Source organism: Paramacrobiotus metropolitanus, unplaced genomic scaffold (genome assembly GCF_019649055.1).
Source record: "Paramacrobiotus metropolitanus isolate TYO unplaced genomic scaffold, Prichtersi_v1.0 Parri_scaffold0000033, whole genome shotgun sequence".
In the NCBI taxonomy this organism is placed as follows: domain Eukaryota; kingdom Metazoa; phylum Tardigrada; class Eutardigrada; order Parachela; family Macrobiotidae; genus Paramacrobiotus; species Paramacrobiotus metropolitanus.
Genome location: NW_026570253.1, coordinates 147,475 through 170,214, shown reverse-complemented (window position 1 = coordinate 170,214; position 22,740 = coordinate 147,475). Strand labels below are relative to the sequence as shown.

The 22,740-nt window shown below is 42.1% G+C and overlaps 4 protein-coding genes across 5 annotated transcripts; 2 read left to right on the top strand and 2 right to left on the bottom strand.

Annotated features, from left to right (window-relative positions):
• Positions 1-10: 10 nt before the first annotated feature.
• On the bottom strand, positions 11-10,576 carry LOC129589168 (sodium-independent sulfate anion transporter-like). 2 transcript variants are annotated; one of them, XM_055483733.1, is made up of 8 exons: positions 10,253-10,576; positions 6,647-7,217; positions 5,905-5,954; positions 5,559-5,763; positions 4,584-4,758; positions 3,925-4,082; positions 3,232-3,636; positions 11-1,363 (listed from the first exon to the last, which is right to left on the bottom strand). In XM_055483733.1, exons 2-8 carry the CDS (start codon positions 7,167-7,169, stop codon positions 618-620), a joined length of 2,262 nt encoding a protein of 753 aa, XP_055339708.1. In that variant the 5' UTR covers positions 7,170-7,217; positions 10,253-10,576; the 3' UTR covers positions 11-617. The 2 variants fall into 2 exon arrangements, with proteins under 2 accessions (XP_055339708.1, XP_055339709.1); XM_055483734.1 differs by lacking the exon at positions 10,253-10,576 and adding an exon at positions 7,635-8,501.
• Positions 10,577-11,964: 1,388 nt separating this feature from the next.
• Positions 11,965-13,820, bottom strand: LOC129589173 (elongin-C-like). The gene is made up of 2 exons (XM_055483739.1): positions 13,238-13,820; positions 11,965-12,394 (listed from the first exon to the last, which is right to left on the bottom strand). The coding sequence occupies exons 1-2, from the start codon at positions 13,534-13,536 to the stop codon at positions 12,253-12,255; spliced, it is 441 nt and encodes a 146-aa protein (XP_055339714.1). The 5' UTR covers positions 13,537-13,820; the 3' UTR covers positions 11,965-12,252.
• Positions 13,821-14,529: 709 nt separating this feature from the next.
• On the top strand, positions 14,530-17,416 carry LOC129589171 (uncharacterized). The gene is made up of 4 exons (XM_055483738.1): positions 14,530-15,249; positions 15,786-16,195; positions 16,497-16,589; positions 16,900-17,416. Exons 1-4 carry the CDS (start codon positions 14,951-14,953, stop codon positions 17,124-17,126), a joined length of 1,029 nt encoding a protein of 342 aa, XP_055339713.1. The 5' UTR covers positions 14,530-14,950; the 3' UTR covers positions 17,127-17,416.
• A 775-nt stretch (positions 17,417-18,191) lies between these two features.
• On the top strand, positions 18,192-22,695 carry LOC129589223 (anamorsin homolog). Its single transcript, XM_055483823.1, has 6 exons — positions 18,192-18,713; positions 18,822-19,042; positions 20,211-20,370; positions 21,382-21,525; positions 21,600-21,721; positions 22,346-22,695. Exons 1-6 carry the CDS (start codon positions 18,551-18,553, stop codon positions 22,457-22,459), a joined length of 924 nt encoding a protein of 307 aa, XP_055339798.1. The 5' UTR covers positions 18,192-18,550; the 3' UTR covers positions 22,460-22,695.
• The last annotated feature ends 45 nt before the right edge of the window (positions 22,696-22,740 follow it).

Here is a 22,740-nt window from a genome sequence, read left to right as displayed (position 1 = left end):
AGGTTCGCAATCGATGAGGTGTCATTTATGTAACGTACATGTTTTAACCATTGAAGTGATAATAAAGTAGACCAGGTTCAACTTTACCAGTCAGGCATCAAGCAACAACCATCACTACAGCACCGACACAAAGAGCACACACTATGACAATCTGGCCAGAAACCTCTTATTGCTAAATCAAGATCCTCAATTTTCACAACACCAGTCTGGTACGCAAACCCTACTGCAGACCAATAATAAATTACCAAATACAAATCCAGTAAATTAAAGATAGTCGACAGGAAGTAACATGCTTAGACGTTATAGGTATCGCATTCAGCTTAACTGTTGAACATGACAACGTTTGCGATAAAATTGGCAGCGACACACTTTATCGTGAATTCGTAGACTGCATCAGGAAATCCATCAGTAACCTAAATACTATGCATTCGTAATTGTTTTCCCCCACCGGGAAAATCCATCATATCTCGGCAAACACCACAATATCACGGCAAACCCTATAATTAAACTCTGCTTCGGCACGTGGCAGCGTGGCAGTACGCTTTTTGATTGCTCATGGAGATCATCAGAGATCGGTCTTCGCTATATATGCTCGTACCGTTGACAATTCGACGATCCTAATTGGGGTGCTTGCTGGGCACCGGATGCTGCTGTTCCTCTGCATCATCTGGCCCGGCACTGGCCGCAACAGCTGGCAGCGTCTTTTTGCGAAAGGGCATAATAATATCCAGGATTTCGTCGGATGTATTGACGAAGACAATATCCCGATGGTTGGCCTTGCAGTTAACAAAAACACTGCGCAGCGCCCGCAGGGTCGAATAATCCGAACTGGTCAGATGGATTCCGTCGAAGATGATAGGCGGCAGGGCGTCCCGCAGCGCCATCCCACCGCGCAGTTCCCCGTTCGCGTTGGACTCCCGGGGGGTGGTCAGCGCCTTTACCGGCACGCTGAACAGCGGATCATTGAAAACCTCCTTGACGTACTCGGCCGCTGGGAAAAAGATGGCGCCCTGTGGAATGACGTTAATGCGGCATTCATCCAGCCGCATATTGGGGCTGCGGTTCAACAGGGACTTCCGCCGGCGCCGGACAATGACTACCGGCCGCGCCATTGGGTAAACCAGCATGAGGATGGAAACGGTCAGACCGATGAGAAGGCCGTACTCCACGCGCAGGAACAGGCACATGGCCATGGTCAAGATCAGGACAAAGAGCTCTGATTTGCGAATAAACCACAGTTCGCGGAAGATCTGGAAGTCGAACATGGTCAGACAGGCGCAGATGATCACCGCCGCCAGTGCAGCTTTGGGAATGTACTGGAAGAGCGACTTCAGAGCCACGATGGCCACCACCACAAAACCACCTGCAAACATGATGCATGGTGACCTTTACGTGTCGTAGTTTTTACGGCCTGCTGTAGGATGATAGTTCTACAAAACGTACTTAAAGCGTAAATTTATAACGAATGGTAATAAACTGACATATCGTGACATTCATGACAATATCTCATAACATGTCATGATGTAACCACTTTTTCTCATAATATTCGGGTATGTTAAACTTGGTATGTGCTAGGTTGTATAATTATTAACGGTAATTATTGTATACAGCTACAGCGTAAATTGAATTAAAGTTTGGACGTTATATCATGCATTTACTTTGCACCAATGCTAAAAACTTTCCCGAAATTTTTGTCCTTGTTTCGGACTCGAAAACTTATTTGCTACCGCCAGGTTTCTTCATTTTTCTTGTGTTACTGAAGGCTTATACTTTCATATCGGCAGCGTAAGACAGTCACGTACATATGATCTCACAGCATGGCCGACCGGCGAAAGCGATAAATCTTCCCTGACTATTGTCTTCAGTGAACACTGAGACGGCTCTGAACCGGCAGTGTGCAGTGAGAGGGGATGAGGTGCCCAGCGCGAGCGGTTCAACTTCCGGCATTCGGCAGTTGATATAGCGTAAGATTCTGTTGTGGCAGCCTCGGCTTGCTAAATGTCTAACACCCATGCCGCCACATTCATCCACGAGTCGTAAAAATTTAATATGGCCAGATGTTTACCGCGCGCAGCCGTATAAGTATCACACTGCATGTCAGATTCATCGTCTAAGGCTGATTTTGAGATAATTGTAACAAATTGCCAGATGACCTTTGCCACGCACGGTAATCCATACATATGCAAAGCTGTGGCACGTTACCGTTTAAAAATCAAAGTCACTGTTCTGGAGAGTATGTACTATATACATTCAGACATAAATCTAAATTAGTAAAACTAGCAAATGATAAATGATTAAAAATTAGGACTGGTCGTTTTAATTATGATTTAAATTTAAATTAGGATTTAAATTAGGACTGGTGGTTTTAAGTAGCATTAGGTTGTCCCTGAAATTAATAACTGACACAGTTCATTATGTTTTTCTTATAACATGCACGTACTGCGAATCCTTCATTTTGCAATTACCACTTTTGTACTACTCGTTAATGCTCGTAAAACAATTTAAACGACCTACTTGAAGTATTTCCTAAATGTATTTTCTTAATAAGCGGTGCCAGTGCGCTAGAATTCACAGACTGAAACTAACGAATATTTGGATAGCGCACTTGGGCTCAAAGAATGATGATGTGCAACGCTCATAACTGTTCAAACTCGAGACGCCCGGCACGGAAAACAGTCATTACAACTCATCTGTTCTGCTTAAAACGGTCATAAGCGCTGTTTTTTTTGTGGCAAGTATGCGTGCCATTCATCTCAAGTAGCCTTTACATTTGCTGTGGAATTCCCGCTGTAATTGAACACACGCATTACTTATTGTTAACAATTCACATTTCTTACGCTACACCCTGCGCCGTCCCATTAGCCGGTAATCGGAACTGTCAGGAAAATCACCCCAAACAGGCACCCGATAACTAATCCACACCGACAGACTATTTTGTCCCATCGAGTTAAAAACGGTCTTAATTTCCTTTCTTCGCTTTGCTTTACATTTGTGGCGATCTTTCCGCACCGAAAAAGAATTTTCGATGGCTTGCTCATGTTAGCAAATTTCGCTCCCTTAATGCGTATATATAAAATATGCAGTGAATTAAGACAGACAAAAAACACAAGTGCGTGTGCCCTCGCTGAGCTCGCTATTTCACTGGCAAACGTTATTATTCAACGTTTGCTTATTAGTACTTCGAATTTTGAGAGATTAATGTTGCCTTGCTTCTCTCGCTGTCACACCAACCTGTGACGATGCAGCCCAGGGGCGTTCGCACACCGCTCTCGGCGTTGAGGGCGGAGCGAGTGAAGGCGCCAGTGACCGGATAGGAGCCGAAGAAGGAGGAGATGAGGTTGCCGGCGCCCAAGGCAAGGAACTCCTGGGTGGTGTCGATGTTGTAGCGGAATTTATGAGCAAAGGTCTTGGCCACGGCGATGGACTCCATGGTGGCCAGTAGCGGTACCAGCACCAGGCCCGAGCCGAAGGTGGCCAGGACATTGCCGAAGGAGCGGCCCTCCACGTTGAAGCTGGGCGGGACAGGCGGCGACAACTCCGCATTAACGTCGCCCACCACCGATAGTCCCTTAATGTTGTTGTGGTGGAAGACGAACTGCAGGGCGGTGGCCAGCACCACGACGATGGCGTAGCGCGCTGAAGACAAGAAGTGCTACAGTGAAATTAGTGTTACACATAGCAAAAACTCTTTCAGTTTTTTCTTGGTTGTTAAGGTAAATTTCCAAGACCGACAACCGTGGGAACAAACAGAACTAGGCGTTCTAAAACGTTTCAGCAGTGGTAGCGGTTTTCCAGGTAAATTTTTACAAAGATTTTTTGACATTTTATCTCAACGTTCCATCATTGTCACTGTCATTTATGTCGGTTCTCATGCGAATTAAACCCACGCCATCGTTGGCACATAATCGACCATGAAACACTTACAAACGCTCATTAATCGAATGGTCTCCTTCAGCGCCCGCCACCATCGCGGTGGTGTCCCAGCGGCCGCACCCTCCGACGCTCTCCAAGCCGGCATCTTCATTTCACGCATAAGCAGCAGCAGGGTGATACAGATGCTGCCTATCAGCACATCCCAACCACTGCCAACACATTTTTCTCATTTACCATATTTCGGTCATTAACAATTTGGCACCATTAACGCATGCACTAGATTGATGTTCGTTCGAGAAATTTATAGGTTTTTGCTAAGATCACAAAATACGCACATCCTAACGCACCATCCTGTTGTTGCCATTTAGTTGTAAATAAAATTATAATATTGTTGTACGTGTCTTAATTTGAAACATATTCTCTGTGTGAAAATCATCCTGAGCCCAAGAAATACATTAGTAATAAAAAACATATGTTGACATGTTGTACTGTACAGTGTACATAGAAATAAAAACGCGTGTGGCAGAGTAGTTGTTTATTATATACAAGCGCAGGTTTTTAAATGTTATAATATATGCTGATCGGCATCGACTTTTGTTATTATTTTGAGTGAAATAAAATCGTTATATCTTTTGCAGCCTGCGCAGTTACGCTTGTTTATTTATATGACAGTTGTGCGTGTTTATACATAAGAAAGTCCGTTTGCGTACTTTGTGCGGTCGATTTTGCTGTAGTAACCGGCGAGTGTTTGGATGATGTTGTCCTTGGCACTGCCGAAGCTGGGAAGACCCATGAGGTTCTTTATCTGGCTGAGGATTATAACAACAACCGCGGCTTGTGTAAATCCCGAAACGACCGGCGTAGAGATAAAGTTAATAAGGAATCCTGCAACGCCACACTCCCATTGACATCACTTCCTTACGAGAGAATTTATGCCTGATTGCTATCGATCTATCTTTTCAAGCTGTGCCCCATCCAATGTACAGTATAATTGGCAACTCTGTGTAATCCGCTCGCATTATATAACTAGCAGGAAACTTCCACCGGTCTCCACAAAAAAACCCAACGCCATGTATTTTGCTCTATACAAAAGCCGGAAAAATGTTTCCTCAAAGAAGCTGCGATAATTAAATCGCATTTTTCTAGCAAGCAAGCACATTAGGGAAACGATTTTGAGCAATTATAAATAGTTGTAAGTTTGTATTGTTTAGAAAGCCTCAATTAATTCACTATCTGTATCAGTATATATTCGTTTCATTTTGCTTAATTATGCACATAAAACTGATCCACTTTGAGCATTTCAAAATTTTAGACCGATTAAGTTCGTGTAAAAGCCTAAATCATTTCAAGTAAAGAGTAAAATAATAATTTGAAAATCATTAGAGAACAATAATTAAAATTATATATCTGTGCGAGTACACCTGCAGCAGTGCCAGAAAATATGAAATACAGTATTGCTTGATTATAACAAAAACGGGCTTAATTGAGTTATTTTCTCTGTTTTGAATGCTCACCATCAGTGTTGTAACGCCATAAGACATGGTTTATAGTAAAACTCGATCCCTTCTGTCAATAAATCCTGACAAAAAATCCTCTTCGGCGTAATCCCGATAGGACAATATTTATCTTATCTCTCTCTGTGAGTGTATAAATGTGCCAACGTATGTTTTCGGTTGCCGGCTTACCTAAGCGTAAAAATCCCATGAGCAATTGAAAACATCCGACGCAGAAGCACAGGAGAACCGCCCACTCGCCCTCCCGGCCGGCATCCCGCACAACGAACGCCCCGGTGAGCAGGGACAATATGGCCGTTGGTCCGACGGTGACGTCTTTGGAGGTGCCCAGCAGTGCGTACACGAAGCAGCCCATGTAGGCCGAATTCAGTCCGTACTAATTAGCCCAATCACACATTCAGCCGTTATGTATAATTATTGTAAATGTTTAATTCACGGGATGCATTTCACAACGACTTTACAAGATATGCACTGTCGAATATCTGTATGCGGTAATGGACAACGCGTGCATGTGTACCTTCAAATTGAGATCGGCAATTTGGGCGTAGGCTAAGCACTGGGGCACCACTGTAATTTATAAAAACATTCATGTTTTCCACTGTACATCCATTCTGAACAGGACTATTTTCACATTAAATGATATTATGATACAGAAAATTTAATATTATTATATTCATTTTGTCCACATTTGTCATAAATGGTAGTAAACGTACAATTCTGATGCTGCATATATGGCGCATGCTGTTTGGATAACAACCAAAATTGTTACCCTTAAATAAGTTTAAATAAGGCAGAAGTGCTATTTAAAACCAAAGTGCATCAATTTATCCAAAACATTGGTATGTGTTTGCGGCACAATCATGCTTTGTATTAATTCTGTTACTCCTGCACATTATATGCGTTAACCTGCTTTAGAAAAAGTGAACCATAACCATACTAAATATATAACTGCGTATTTAGTATCGAATACTGAGTAGTGTTTATATATGTATATAATGAATGTATGACTATTGAGATTTTGTGATGGTCAAACACAGGGCATGCGTGTACGCTTTTAAAATTAATACTATTAAATTTTAATAGCAGCAGATGCCGGTTTAATAAAGCGCAATACTACTAACACAAAATAACAAACATGAAGTACAATATTAGGTGTTTGTCGGGCCATTGCACTCAATGGCAACTGTATATAGCCGTAGATTATCCTGGCCAGCAGCTTGTCAATTGAAAAACCGTCATTGCTTAATGAGGATAAATACCTGTGAGGCCAACAGTTAATCCGGCCACGACATCCCCCATCAGATCCTCCCGGGAATACTTAGGCAGCCAGGCCGTAATGGGCAGCTTCCGCTGGAGTGTCTTCAGCGTGCACAGACCCTTCATCTCCTCCTTCAGATCGCGCCACGTATACGGGCCCCCAAAGCGTGCAATCTCCTCGTCGTCGGTCTCCAGGCGCGGTGGGTAGGGTCGACTGTCCTCCAGCTCAATAGATACCTCCCCGGCAGCGGCATCAAACGGCGGCACCGCTGATTTGTGGGGTGACGTAGCGAAGCTGCGCCGGCGCGCTTCGGCACTGGCCGCTGACCGTTTAATGGAGCGAACCGAGCTGCGCCGGCGGGCGGCGGCTACGGCGGCTGCCGTTGGGATCAGGTCGACGGAGGGGGTGCGGAAGAATTTGGGTTGGATATCGGCCGGATCCTCTGTCAGCTCCTGCTCCAAAGTCTCGTCGGTATCCATGTTGAGGGCGTCCGCCTCGCCGACCCATTTCTCCGGGTCGGCCATTCTTCAGGGTATATGTACCGGGCACCGGAAATGTTAGTCCTTAATCATCTGCAATTTTTTACATTGACGCTAGTTTTGTTGCGTTTGTGATGCATGAGGAAAAAATGTCAGTAATATGTCATTAGTGTGGATACATTAAGAAGCCACTCAGAGCAGTGTAAACAGCTAGAAAAATTTGCCCCAGTTTAGATACTGGCGAAGTTTATTCAACAGTCTGCCGCAGTAGCGCGTTAATTTTGAACGCGAAATGCCACCGAGAATCTGTATTTAAACATTATTAGATGAATCTTGCTAACCAAAAACTTTGTAGCTACCTGCTTCGTCGACGCTGGTTTATCAAAATAACGCTTTTTGCTAGGACTAATAAGTCTAATATAGTGTATTAAAAAATACCGATCAGAAAAACACCCGAAGTATATTTATAGTAGTGACCTTTCTTGTTGAAATCACAACGCCTGTACTTACATTTGGCTAAATATCCGAGTACGCTTTATATACTAAGCACCAGATCTAGGCACAAATTTATATTCTCCAAAAAATCATCAATCGCATCGAGTACGCATCAAAATGCACAATGCAGACTGGATAAATGAAATCAGAAAACAATGTGCGAGCAACAGCCCCACATCCGGTTTCACGCGCAGCCGAGGAAACTCCCTGATGCTTAATATGTACGCGCTCCGGCGAATAAAACATAAACTCAACCCGACGACGTACAGACCCGGCTGTCAATTAAGTGTTTCAGTCCAGCGCCAGCGCATCCCCGTCAGCGTTTATCTAACAAATCACAGAGCTGGGTACATGCGCCGGTTTTTTCTCCATTCCCACCGTTAGCATATTATACGGTATACGTAGCATTACGTACATTCAGCTATCGCGGATTTTTCTGGACACATTGATCGTCGCAGAGGAACAAGGAAAATCTATTCCGTTACGTCAAGTGGTCGGTTTGTTGGACCAACCGAATCAACCGATAGTCAATTTACGGGATATTCGAGCCGGCTAAAATATTGCATCTCGACGGCATCGGGATAACGTTACAATGCTACAATACGTTTAAAGTAGGGCATTATTCGCCGGATACGAAGGCACGGAAAATTTTCTAAAGATATTTCTGGGTTGGACGTTAGCAGGCCAACATATCAATGCACCTAACGCCACCCTTATACAACAACAATTTATATCGCAAAAAAAATCAATACCGGGAAAAAAGTTGCTCCAATATAGCGGGGCGTAACACCAGCGCACCGTTTAAGAATGGAAATTTTATTGGCGGCAATTTACGCTCTTGCAGAAAATGTTAGCTACAACACTGTGTTCCATTAAGCTACTGTTTTCCGTGGTCGATACTGGAGCGTCACGCGCACGATAGCGGCTATATATAGTTGAAAGAAAATATAATAAATTCCTGCTTTATTCGACGGGCTATTTTGGAATGACTAGAGAGGCTGAATGCCGGTTACAAAGCGTTTCGATATCCGGTGTGCACTTGAGACGCGGCACATAGAGATATTAAAGCTTTTCAAAAGCGTTATTATCTTTATATGCGTTTTTATAAAAACTGTGTACAGGAAAACACTTTGTTTTACAATGTCCCCTACGGAAATTTGTCATTCCATTGCGTATTTTTATTGATATTTGGGTGAAGATTTGGTGTAGAAGACTTTTTGATGTTCAGCGAATAAAAGGAATAGATATACGAAACTACAAGTAGCAGCACTTTGGCTATACGGAACATGTTTGGCAGGTTTAAAGTTAGAATGTTGATTTACAAAATTCGAAACTTCTTTGTTCTTTGTATAAGCTTTTCTTTTTTAACTGCAGGGCCGAAGCACTCGATCGGCACAGAATGTGCCGGCTTTTGACACTGCATTTGCGACGCATAATCGACAGTGGACGTCACGACGACATACCGATGTGTACTGTAATTATTCCATTACTGGAGCAAGAAATTATTCGCTTACCTAGGTCGCCGATTTTTTCCCATTACCATTAGCCTTATGTAAATCCATGCAATTTATTTGTACAAAAAACAAACTTTTTATTGCAGCTAAGATGCAAAACCATTAAATAACAGAACAAGTTTTTTTATACGAATATTACATTTATCTGATTTATTTCTGAAGCGCAACTAAAAACATAGTTAAGATCTTCCTTCTGCACATTGCCAAACTGGTTAATAAATACCACCGCTAATCTACCAACGCTTTTAATCGTTTTTGGCATCAAACTCCATGCAGAGCAATAATTATTGTAAAAGCGTGCATCGGTGCCGCTTGTGCATGATCAACTGGGCCGAAAGTTTTTGTGTGCAATTATACTATGATTGGCTGAGATTAGCTGCAGCTGACAGCAAGGGTACGAGGAATTCCAAAAGGAAACTCATTAGGAGAACATCCCATCTGGCCGCTTCCGGACAACTGCCGGCCTTCCGGCTGGCCCGATTTACACGCAGCCTGCGCTGCTTCAGTAAACCGCATGCGTTCATTTGGTTGACGGTTTTTTAGATGTAATACAAATAACACCAAAATAAGCGAATTTTATTACCTCTTTACGTCTGTATTTCTACTAGGTTTTCATTGACAACTTCGTACTGTACACGGTTCATACTTCGAGACGGTCAAAACGCCGGCACGATTAACTGCTGTTTTCTGAATTTGCTATTTATCACTCAATCATATAGAAATGCACGCATCGGATTAATTACCTTCAGGAAAACGTCAATTTTTTACAAATTAAGGTTTGGTCTGAACAATACCGACCCAGACAAACTTTGCCGTTTTCATAAATTATCCTGGCTGAGTATTCTGCAGGTACTAGTGAATTCAAGAATTAAAAAAAAACAAACCATGTTTTATTATTACTTCAGCGTTTCTATAAAATTTTACTACTTACTGTATTTCGATAAATACGCTTTGTATGCATCGTGCACAGCACGGCTAATGGAGGTCGTTAAGTCGTTAAGCATATTAGCGCCATAAATCACTGCCGCTGTACAATACAGAATAAACACAGACAGACAGACAAGCGTATCCGTATGATCCGCACCCGTGTGTGGTGGTACATGTATGCATCTCACCTACCGAGCAATGGCTGGTTTCCGGTCATCGTACGGCGATTAACAATCAATGAGCGTCGCACACAACTGCGGCCAGGAAAAGCTACCTTAATTCGCAACTACACCTTGATACACATCCAGAAATAGCTTCTTCCGCACACCGACTGCGTGTGGTGAAGGAAGAAAAAACCAAGTTGGAATTTGTGCAAACACTGGAGCGGAATCTCGGTACACATAAGCGGCCTGCAAGTTGCATTCTGCACCCGGATGTCAATCAATACTACGCGTGGTCGGCTATATGTGCCTGTGTGTAGTAGTTGGTATGCTGTGGCCGGCCGAATCAGCGCTGAGCCACTTTACATCTGTCAACTGTTGTGTGTATGCGTGTGTACTCTTGTGGAGCTGCGTTAGCGGATGAGGATTGCGGGGAAGATGTTGGGAGACACTGACTTATCTTGGCTTTTCAAGTTGTTGCAGCTACGGTAATCTTCTTGACGTCATATTGTCAGGATAGATGCAGTTTCTGGGATTTATATAAATCTACGGGTTGGCGCCCGCAGTGGATGCTGTGCCCGAATCGATCCGGTCAATTTTGCATTGATTTATTTATGCTTAAATATTACTCTACCGGGAAAGATAAACCAGAAAATTGTTACAACTTGTTAGGTTGCTATTACTGCATGCCGACGATGATTGTCGCGTCTTTATTGTGTAATATTAAATGCATTATTCAAACTCGTGGGACACTGCGGTCTTTTCATACATAAGGCGCAGGAAAATGCAGACGCAAAGTTACGCAGTTGGGCTCAAGGTGAAAACACTGTGGAAAAATATAACTGATATGTTAAGTATACATCAGTTCGGCTTCGTGTAAACTCACCTAAGTTAGAATCGACAGCCATCGCTGATTTGCAGTATTTAAACGAATCAGTTTTAAACATTTAATAACAGAATCAAAATGGATAATCTGTAGTCTTACTGTTGTACGAGTACAACGTTTTACATAGAGGTTTCTTCGTACCTCCTGCAATTACGACTAAATCTCACCTCCCACTTGTTTCGCATAAAAGCAGTATAAGAATTTGCGCGCATTAGTTTCGTGCTTAGCTTTGAAAAGTGAACTTTATAGGATGGAATGTTGCTGCTGAACTTTATGCATCTTGAGTTGGAAACACGGGTCGCTCGCCAGCTGAGCAGGATGGCGTATTAGACGCAAAGTTGGCGACTGATCAATGCCATGGCCAGGGAGCGCCCCGGCCAAGTGGAGTTGCGCTCCGCGGGATAGCGTCTCCGTGGCGCATCCATTAAGCGGGCTTAAACTGCCTGGCACTGCAGCGGGCCAGCACTGCAACTCTTCTTCATCGAGATACGCAGAGCAGAAGCCGGCTTGTTGGTGCATGTACGCGCGTGTAATTCCCAGTTTGCTATTTGTCATGCATGCTGGCGATGCCACGCACAAGGATTGACGAAAAGCTCCTTAAGCGCGCAGCCATTCACAATGCCGCACAATAAACAAACATCTCCCGTTTATTTACGCTGCGAATTGTGTGCTTAAATGATAAGGATGCAGTTAAGTCTACTTCCAACGGGCATGACGTTGTCTGGTTATGCAGTCGAGTATTGCCGTTTTGTTAATTGGTATAATTTGCAATCAGTTTTTACATTAATTTTGTAGGGTGCGCAAACGCGATTGTTATGACGCATAAAAGACATTATTGGTTATCGCCATTTTGGTTAACGTTTAGCTCCTCTGTGCGTGTTCGTTTACTTTTAGAAGTGAGCATAGAATTCTTAATATAATTCTCAAAAGGCAGTACTAGTAAGAATATTTTTGCTCGTGATAACTAAAATGTTAGTACAGACGAAAAGTAGGAAAAGATAATTAACCGGTAAAAGTGATAGGTGTGGTTTTAATTTTATATTTATATTAGCCACCCAATTTACAGAGCAGGCCGGGAATAATAGCTGATTCAATAAAAATTAATGTAGTCAATAATTCAGAAGCGACGACACTTTGAAATGGGTTTAGATATCAAGAAACTGTGCGGCCATCAGGACTTCCAGCACGATGGCGGGTGGAACGGTGAATCCCGGCGCATCTTCGTGCGTTCTTTCGTAATACTCCTTGTAAATCATGTACTCCGCTACTTTGCTAACGATCATCGACCTGCAAATTGAGTTTTGTTACGTAATCAGATAAGGATCAGATAATGCGGCATTGAACTTGCAATTTTCATTAGATCTACTCGAGTAGTAGTATACCGCCATGTGCACTACAGAGTGCACTCTGTACTTCTGAGCAGTACTGCTGTTACCGCTGCAGACATCAACTTACATAAATCTGGTAACGGCTTTTCTAGCTAATATCTATATTAAGAAAATTAGTTGAACAGTGCGCGCTTGCATCGTACCTTTACGAAATGTGATCAGAATTATGATTTGTCGCTCATTTTATGATACCTAAGCCGAAAGACCAGCTAGCATTTCTTGTAATCAACTGGTAATCATTTTATTGAATTCGGATCACTACAACTACCTGTATAAGTGTAGGCTGTGTAGCGGTGCAAAAATATCAATAATTTAAATGCAAAAACGGTTCATTACATGAGGTTGCTGTACATACTCATGCTCGTTGGTCGTTGCTTACGATTACCTTAGATGGAGAAATGAGAAACTACCATTAGAAGCACTATTTGCGATGCATGCTGCTCTTTCAGTGTTTGAATATCTTTAATAATAAAGTACTACTAGTATGGTTTTGTTAAATACTCGTGGGGCCTAATATTTAGGTACGTATTCGAAAAAGCATGGCTGCTTGCTGAGAAAAAGGCGTCAGCTGCACTAACATGCAGTGCAAAAGCAACTTGTGCAGCTAGGTGACCTTTCCACATTGCTGCACAGGATGGGAATACTTTCTCGAAGTACTTGACTTGCAAACAGTATTAAACGGAAGCTTTATGAAACACGTGCCTGATACAGCAGGACTAGTGGTCACCGATGTCGTACGTACGGGTAATTAACTAGAACTTCGTTGACATTCCACGGACTGATCTCCTTATTGCGGCCCTCAAGCATACGGCGGATGGTGGCGGACATATAGGCCGCGCTACGAGTGATGATGAATTCATGGAAGTCGGACGACACTAGCACGACATAATCGGACTGGATGCCGGTGACGCCGGTCACTGGCGTCCGACCATCCGCTCGATCAATAGTGGGGACTGCTGGGTGAGTTGACTGGGCTGGGTTCACAGCAGCCTGACCCTGTGCTGGCAACTGCACACCAGTGGTAGCATTGCTAGAGGTCATGCTGATACGGCTGATTGTAAGTTATAACGCTGACTACTGTTTGGAGCGAAATTAAAATTAATATTTGGCATAATAACGCGCGGATAATTTTGCAACACTGAATAGTCACCCGTAGTCTATAAATCACAACAATAAAATTCAGTTATAACTTTGAAACCCTGCAGTAAATGCAAATTTTTATTTCGTAGATTACGAGCGCGTTCTACGTTTAAGGTTACTATTGCAGTAATTTATAAGCTCTCATAAATTGTCAATTAAACTAACCTTCGCTTTATTGAATGAGTTTTTTTTCAAGAATACTTACATTAACGATTTTCACTTTTTTAGGGGAATTTATTGTTAGCGTAATCGTTTTATCGTAACTATAACATCTTTCGGAGGGCAAGTTTAGAAGGCGAAACGTTTCTGAGGCAACATTAATTTTTATCATGAGTGTGACGCGGTGACAACTGCTTTTTGCATAACAAACGAGCGTTTAAATTAATTTCATAACAATTAAAAAGACAGTGTTCTTCTCGACAACTTGAGCTTTTTGGCTCACAAGTATGAGCATATCTCTTAGATTGGTTTTATCTATTTAAAAATGGCATAAACCGTCAGGGTATCGCTACCAAAAAGGATACATATTGACAAACGTCAACAATTGTATTACTACTCTAGCACAGGATTCAAGGTCAGTGGTTGACAATTCCCTCAGATCGCTCTCGTCAAACATCAGTCGTTAAGCACAATTAAAGGACCCATCGCTGTGAATCTCTACTCTCTACTATCTACTGTAGTTCACGAGTCATTTAAATTAACTAGAAACTTTCCGGTTTCGAGAAATTCAGCTGAAGCTAGAGCTTACGTTATACATATACTAGTACGTAATTGTGCGTAATTGTACTACTTACTCTAGGGTTCAGCTGGTGACCTCGCGTTCCTAGCAAACATTAATATTACCATCGCAGCATCGCGCGCTCAAATATGAACCATAATATGCATTGCTGAAAAAATGGGGCCAGAACAACAAAAACTCTGTACTGAAGCGCGTAACAAAGTAAACAAAATAAAACACTTAAAGAAAAGGTCAAAGAGAAAATGTTGGGAAGTGACGAAAATTAATTATTATTTCCTGTGCTAACTGCACTTGTGCAGTTTATTACTGTAAAGTGTAAACCTTCTGTATGTCACTCTCTACCGCAGTCGGCAGTTTGAAACTTTAAGTTGTTCGGCGAGATTCAGGCACAGAAGACGAAGAGCAACAGTTGGTTTGGATTTTGGGTTACTTAACATTGACGGGTCTGAGGTGATATTGGTTTTTGGTGGGTGCGTTATCCGAGTGCTAAACTTGTTCTGCGTTCCACAGTCTCACACGCCTCGCACTTTAGCGTTTCTTACTGTTATTACTTCGGTTCGTATAAGCTCCATTACCATGATAATGTTGTGGCTGTTCATAGTTTCCAGTTGTCTGTCGACCGCATCGGCGGCCGAGATCGTCGCACGGCGATCCATCGCGGACCGTTCGTCTGAGATTAGCTTCCGTCTGAGTGCCGCCTATCGCGTTCCTTTCAGGCAAGACCCCGGCCAGCTGGATGCCAACCAGACGGTGGACTTTACGGCCCAGCTGTTGGGAAGTCATCCTAATCTGACTTGTCAAGTTGCTACTCCGTCACGGGTGCTTCTCTATTGGGAGAGGAATAATGAGCGGGTGCTTGACGATATCAGCGGAAGGTTGGGCCTTTATGTTTCATACTTACAAGTTTAAAACCACCACATGCCGAAATGACCCTTAATTCTTATTACACGATTTCGCAACCGATTAGCATTGGCTGAAGGTTGGCTTTTTTGCCCGGCAAAACTTTTCGTAAACGTTATAAAATTTTAATTATAAGAGTGTTGTCGTTGTTGTGTTACGTCATACGTCGAATTCGACAGAAAGGAGCCGCATAAAATCGCAGCAAACCAATGCAGCAATGAATTGCGTACGATTATATCAAGGGCGTTGGCGAGTAAGCCCTCACCATGATCAGTAAGGAGATACGAGTATTTCAGTGTCGTTGATGATAGGTGCTTTATCATCCTTTCCCGCGTGCGCTATTTGAGTGGGAAAATTCATCGTTGGATCAGTTTTCCCATTTTGTCAACTAGGTTGTTTAAGTGTTCATAAAAAAGAATCTAAAAAGTCCAGCAGAAGCTCAGATATGCGTAATTGTAGCATATAACATACGTGAAACGGGGAACAGTAAAGTTCAACTTTGCACTTGCAGACTTCGTCTTATAAGAAGCCGACAGAGCGTCGCATCGGATGGGGCGAGCGGCCGGACTGACGAGTATTCCACAACCCTGGACATCTTCGATCTGCAGCCGGAAGATGCGGGAACATATCGCTGCGTTGTGCAGTTCATTCCTTCCCGATTTGATCGTCCAGTTGTCCGCAGTGTGCCGGTGCATTTGCAAGTGGCCCAGCCTCGTTCCAACACTGAGCCGTTGAATTTACGGATTGTACCCAGCCGCTGTACTGCAGGCCGTGTGCAAGTTCTCTGGGATCCTCCAACAGACGCCAGCCGGCTCACAATTGCCTATATTGCGTTCCTCAAGGGCGTGGATGTTTTTGTTAATTGCCGCTCACAGATGAAAATCGTCCCTGTTTCGAAGCCCCGTCAATGGACAGTTTCAGGTAGTTTTGCCCAAGTACAGCTTCTGAGACTGTGTTTATGCGAAAAGTGTGATTTGTAACCTAAACCTGAATATGGATTCTGGGTGCTTATATCGGCACTACTTGTCGTAAGATATCGCCTAATAAACAATGCCGTCTAGAATTAACTGAAGCGTTTTCCGGGAGAAGAGGTATTTGATAACAGATGGAAAAGTGCATTTTTCAATTCCGCGCTTCTGAAGCGCATGCGGAATTATGTGCATATTTTTGTTTCTACGTAATTGGTTGGTTTCTAATTGATTTGTTTGTTATTGCACTATAGACTTGAAACCAGGGACGCGATATGCAATCGACATTGTGGCCATTGATAACGGTACAATGGGAAAGCACGCCAATAAAACATTTACAACCCTTGGTAAGAATGGAATACGTATTAATGGTAAAATTATACAGATACATACCGGGTAGATGTAGTGGATTCCGCATGTTCATAATCAAGGCGTGGCTGCATACAGAGTAATATAGTGCTGACGACATCCAGTGCATACTCTTACTATATATTCCTTCTGAGAAACCAAAGTTATGAATTAATGATTGATTAATTAATGTCTTGACTTTGTGCTAATAAAATCATCATTAATGATTGCTCTAACAAAATAACCAGGAATTAAATTAACCATCGATGGAATGCATATACATACCGATAAATACCTCATGGATTTCAGGTGCGGATGTAGTTGTCGACAATGATGAGACATGCAAAGATGATCTGCTTCATATTTCGGGGGAGGCAGGTAATGACCTTTCTCAAAGGACGTCCACGGAAATGGATGAGAGGCTGATGACGATCAGAGATTTCATAAACACAGAACGGCGAAAGGCTAAACAAAAGCTTCTCATACGTCAATATGGCAAAGATAGAGTCGCCAGTGGACAGATTCCTTGCAAATAGTTGGGTCATTACAGGAAGGTTACCAATGCGCCGGTCTGTAATAACCCTGAACTTATGTACAACTTACCAGTTAATGCGCGATAGTTGTCGATATACAAATGCTTTGCTATGCTTGTGTTTGGAATACGTGTTGTGCCGACATTTCGTTTGCGTTGTGCTTTTCCGCGCATTTTTTATGAAAGTGTTAATCAAGTCATGCACGATGTTTCCGGCGCATGTTTAAAGTTGGTTTCTTTTAGTTATTGTTAATTCTTGGGCAGTTGAAAAAAATTTTGTCCTGATGTGGTTCATACCGCTTTTGTTGAGTACTGTTGAGTACTTATTAAGTACAGTATTTAAATTTGCTCATACAGTTCCTATTATCGCGATGAGAAAACAATTATTGCGAGACACAAGCTGCGTGACCCGGTGTACTACAGCCTACAGTGACATCTGTGGACTGCAGATTGCACGACTACGATCGTTTGGAAAATTCAAAAGTAAGTACTTGCACGAATGGCAAGAGCAAAATTACAAATTCAATGTATACATACTTCTTAAAACAACATCTTTTAATAATAATTATTATTTAAAAAGTCAACTGGGCCGTGCCTGTACGTATAGTATTTATCGTTAATTCTACGAGTAGTACAGTACTCGTGTGAACAAGTAAGTAGGTAACTGTCTCAAGAAGGTGTTCGGTTGAATTTGAAGAATGATCTGACTTCGCATCATTTTCTGATGGCATTTTGTCAGCTTTAATACTACAGTACTTTATTATTTATATTTAACTACATCCGTAACAACCGTGACAGAGTAAGGTTAAAAAACCTATGTTTGGGAGAACGGGTAGGCCGATTTCAACGCGGTCAAGTGCGCCAGAACCGCTGCAACGACGCGGTGGATGTTACGCTCTTACCGAGACGATGCGCCTCGAGGGAAAAAAAGGGACCGGAAAGGAAAGTTGTTACCATGGGCCTCCATAGACATACATGGACAAGTTGTTCCCATGTGCGTAAATGACACGACACGCATCGGCCAGCGGCCTCGATGCGAACAAAAACAAAATTAATGATTCACCGAAAGCCGACGCCGATAAATTGGTTGCGGATGTAGTCCTCCGTAAACTGGTTATACTCAGTTTATACTTTATAGTAGTTTATGAAAGCGCATTAGTATTGCATCATGTAAAATTTAATTCACAAAATTATGTTATAAATGAGTCAATGACGAAGTATTTGATCATTCAAATGTTTATGAATCTGATGTCATAATTTTAGTACAGTAATATAGACGTTTGTTTTGCACTTTCTCTGTAAAGCACATTTCCATAAGACTTAAGTCACTTAACTCAAGTCAGTCAGAGTCTGCGCCTGTCGATAGGAACACCACACACTACCTTATCGGCTATCGGTGAAGGAATCTTCCACAGAATCCGGACAACAATGTCTTCATTCTCCCATCTGGACTTGGCTGGCAAGAACGTACTCCTGCTCTGGTACGGCGGCGTCAACACGGACGCCCTGCAGAATGTCGCCCGGGGATTCACGGAACAGATCGGCGCAAGCAGTCGATTAACGGTGGAGAACGTGGAGCGTCTAAAGATTTGTGGGTTATTATGTTATTCAACTAAATCAACTTGTTATAAAATGTCTTGCAGCTTATCCCCCTGCCGTGCGCTGCGCGTGATCCTAATGCACAGTATTGTCTTTACAGCTAACTATTCCAGTTCGTCGTTCGATGTGGTTATCTCGGGTGTGTTGCCTCCGTGGACCTTCGTGCACGACGACCAAATTCTCCCCGAAATCCTCCGCATCGTCCGACCCGAGGGGCGCTTCGTCTTCCAGGAGGTCGTTGTGCCCATCAATACGCCGGATTTCCCCATTAAGACCGAGGGCTGGCTCAAGTCACACATGAAGATTAATGGGTTTATCGCGGCATGGTTATACAGACTTATTCAGCCAAGTGTGGTCACTTTTTGGAAAATTTCTGCTTAGCCGTCGTAAGCTCATTTTACTTTTTTAAAAATTTTATCAGATAGCCACAACATTCAGTCATACTTTGAATTCAACTGAGTCAAGATTTCGTTAACCTGTAGCCCAGGAAAAAATTAAGTTCATATCCCCTATGTTGGCAACAGTTGACCAGTTCAGCTATAGGAAATGGATTCCCTTTATTCAAAAATAATTTAAAATTCGGGTTTTCGCAATAATCCATTGGAAACCTGTCAGGGGTTTCGAACAATCCTTTCTCAGAAGGAATTACTAGTTTTCTTCGATTGGAAAGCAGCATCCTTGTTTTGTCAGCAGTGCTCCCGGGAGCACATCTCTGGTTCTGGATGACCTGTTCTTCTCTGCCAGGCTTGACCCCTGGAGCGTCTTTTTCGACCACTGAAAATTGTAAATGGTGAAGAAAGACTTGCGCTACAACTTTAGTTTGTAAAGTAACGAAAAGGACAGCTTTATTTCCGTGCATAAGAATTCTCGAAATGGGCATGGCTCCTGCGGGTCTCTTCCTGTTTTCGCGTTTTTTCCAACCGTCCTACCACAAGAACGCGCAAGAATATGACACTGTCTTTGCCATAAAAAACATTCGGATCGCCATTTCTCACAATTAAAACCATGCAGATTTGAAAAACAGACGATCCTTTTAAGGCCAGATGATCGAAAGCCAAATTTTGCCTGGTCAAAGGTTTAGAATCGGAGTCTTTAGGTTAATGGCCAATATTGCGGGCTGTTTAAGCTCGATTGTCACAAAAATTTGCAAAAAGCGTCCAAACTAATTTGTCATAATAAAACAAGTATTAGAATCTGACTTTGCGAAACAGCTGAATTATAGGAATTTTTTTATTGCGCTGACCACACTTGGCTGAATAACCCTCTGTAGATTGTCTGGTGTTATAAAACTGATTTCTCCTTGGAAATCTATAACTCTTTTGTTTTTCTGCAATTTACTCCATATGTATTATGGGACCATGTGTGCTTTAAAGAGTTTCGTAAATGTTATGTTGTCTTGCGTTTTTTACATTAGTTCAGTTAAATTTTTAGGCTGCCCTTCTGCTTTTATGTGATTGCCATGTGTGTATTATATTTATGATTTATGCAGGATTTTTCGGATGTGGCACTTTCTGCGTCATACATGGACAATCTTCATACAGTCCTGAAAATTCCAACTTCTTTGCCGTTAAAAGTGTGCCAGGGTATTGTGAAGAAGCCCAGTTACGAAACGGGATCAGCATCCATTCTTCCCTCGGCTAAACTCAATCGTAAGCCATTGTAGTTTTTTGCTAGTGGCGGTACGGACTACGAAGTTTGTCACTTACCATGAGGATTAATCGGTTAATCCGGTCACCGGTGTAATTATTAATGCCGCAGATATACGGATGCGCACGGCTTTTTCGATGTACAGTACAAAGTCATCATACAGTTATTTTCTTGTTGTTATCTTGAGCTCTACAATTTCAGTCTCTCATTTTATTGGGCAAAGGCCATCATTGTTACGAAAAGTGCATTCGCGTAATACTACTTTGAATGATAGAATTTTAGTACTTCGAGTAGCTGAAACTGAATGGCATGCGCAATCAGGACAGTATTCAGATACTGTAGGTGTGATCACTTTTTTATCTGTCAGCGTCACTCCCTTTGTACTAAAAAACGTAGTGGGATCTGCAATACCAGTGGATCGTTCAGGATTTTAAAAATAACTATCTTTATGCTACCCTAATAATAATAAGTAATATCATTACATAGATATTCGAATAATGATAATACATAATAATGATGATTGATGAATAACCAATAATACAGTGATGCATGATGAAAATGTTACAGGTATTCATTACAATAAAACCTCATTGCACATTTCGGATTGTTTTTAGAGTTGATGCGGCGTTCCCGGTGAATCTTTAATGACAGTCGTTGGTGTAGAAATTCATATGAGTCATGAGCGTTGTTATCATTTACCTCTAGTATTTTGGCCGATTGTGCGATAGCCAACTGTCCCAGAGATGTTTTCATGAATGGTTTAGTTTTAGTAATTTCAGTTGTTAGTGATAAGTTTCACAGGCACTGTCCCCTCTCATTTCTTGGTAGGGTGCTAACTGTCAGCTGTGTAAGTAATACTTTGTATCACACTTTTCAATAACGAAAAGTAGACACTGAATATGTAAATGACCTGCAGTGATTATTTTATGAATTTATTCAGAAACTATTGTTGTGTTTTCTGGTGTATTGCTCATAAGAGTTGTATGGCAACTAATATCATGTGCACCATATAGTGGCATCAAAGCCGGCGTCCAACGGAACCAGTGGTGTCTGGACCCTGGCGGGATCAGATATGGATGCGGATATGGACCTGATCGATCCCAACGAGATGTTGGATGCCGATGACTTTGCCAAACCGGATCCAGCGTCCCTGAAAGGTGAGCACTTACAACCGGCAGTAAAGCATTGGTTTCCGCTCGATTAAGACTAAACGTGTGCCGGATGTGGGCAGCCAACTGTGGACCGGGGAAGAAGCGCGCCTGCAAGGATTGTACCTGTGGCTTGGCCGAGGAGTTGGCGGCGGAGAAGGGAATGACAGCAGCGGCTGCCACGGTGAAATCCTCATGTGGAAGTGTAAGTGCATTTATTTCGAGAAACGTAAAACAACATTCCGTGTACCGGCCGTTTAACACAAATTTTTGTTCGTCATCTGTAATTTGGATCATCGGTTGTGATTGAATTTATCTAAATTTTACATAATTGTTTTTTTCTTTCTATTTTGGCATGAAAAAGGTCTTTGTTGAATGCTCAAAGAGGCTTAACGAAAATGTGAAAAGTCCAGCACTGGTTTCTTTGCAGACATGAAAATTATTTTCGGTTTCGATCTGAAATCGATGGTTATAATAAACTGGTTGTAATATTTTTTCGATTGTTTAATTTGTTATTGTGCACTGACTGAAACATTTTTTCGTTAATTTTGGCATTCATTTATCAAGTAGGGGTGCTTTTCCGTTGTATGTTATCTTGGTTAATAATAATAATAATAATAAGTTATAACGGTACTTGTAATAATAAGATAATTGCAAGGTTATTGGAAAAATACTACGATTTTTGTGTCTGATAAGTTTTGATTTTTTCCCGCAAATATTAACCTCCATCGTACGGATTCATGCAGTTTGCAGGCAAAGCAAAAAGATTAATTCTAATTGTAAGCGCAAAATCATGGGCTGAAATTAAAGGAAGAACGCTTGGTTGCAGTGTTATCTGGGTGATGCATTCCGCTGCGCCAGCTGTCCCTACCTGGGCATGCCGCCATTCCAACCCGGCCAGCAGATCACACTCTCCGACCGCCAACTCAATCCGGATTTGTGAAATGTGTGCATAGATTTCTGATTCTTGTATTAAAGCAGTGTTCAACAGTGCTGTGGTGAGTGCAAAAACCTTTTTCCTACCTGTTCTACTTCTTGCAAAAATCCAGCTTTGGCTCTGATTGACCCTCCACTGACACTTGCAAGCTTCATTGCTTATTCTGTTTAGTAAAACCCGGACGAAGCTTTTCAAAATTATCAATAAATGCAATAGATAAATAAAAACGATCGAAGTTTAAAGCTGCGATATTTTCCTTTGTAATCGTATCTTTTATTAATAATATC

Coding starts and splice junctions, on each gene's coding strand:
- LOC129589168 (XM_055483733.1), bottom strand. CDS start 7,169: ATGGCCGACCCGGAGAAATGGGTCGGCGAGGCGGACGCCCTCAACATG. Junction 5,955..6,646: donor ATTAACTGTTGGCCTCACAG/GTATTTATCCTC, acceptor TATAAATTACAG/TGGTGCCCCAGTGCTTAGCC. Junction 5,764..5,904: donor TTGCCGATCTCAATTTGAAG/GTACACATGCAC, acceptor TGGGCTAATTAG/TACGGACTGAATTCGGCCTA.
- LOC129589173 (XM_055483739.1), bottom strand. CDS start 13,536: ATGACCTCTAGCAATGCTACCACTGGTGTGCAGTTGCCAGCACAGGGT. Junction 12,395..13,237: donor GAAGTTCTAGTTAATTACCC/GTACGTACGACA, acceptor CTCAATTTGCAG/GTCGATGATCGTTAGCAAAG.
- LOC129589171 (XM_055483738.1), top strand. CDS start 14,951: ATGATAATGTTGTGGCTGTTCATAGTTTCCAGTTGTCTGTCGACCGCA. Junction 15,250..15,785: donor CTTGACGATATCAGCGGAAG/GTTGGGCCTTTA, acceptor TTGCACTTGCAG/ACTTCGTCTTATAAGAAGCC. Junction 16,196..16,496: donor CCGTCAATGGACAGTTTCAG/GTAGTTTTGCCC, acceptor ATTGCACTATAG/ACTTGAAACCAGGGACGCGA.
- LOC129589223 (XM_055483823.1), top strand. CDS start 18,551: ATGTCTTCATTCTCCCATCTGGACTTGGCTGGCAAGAACGTACTCCTG. Junction 18,714..18,821: donor CGTGGAGCGTCTAAAGATTT/GTGGGTTATTAT, acceptor TTGTCTTTACAG/CTAACTATTCCAGTTCGTCG. Junction 21,722..22,345: donor TGAAATCCTCATGTGGAAGT/GTAAGTGCATTT, acceptor GCTTGGTTGCAG/TGTTATCTGGGTGATGCATT.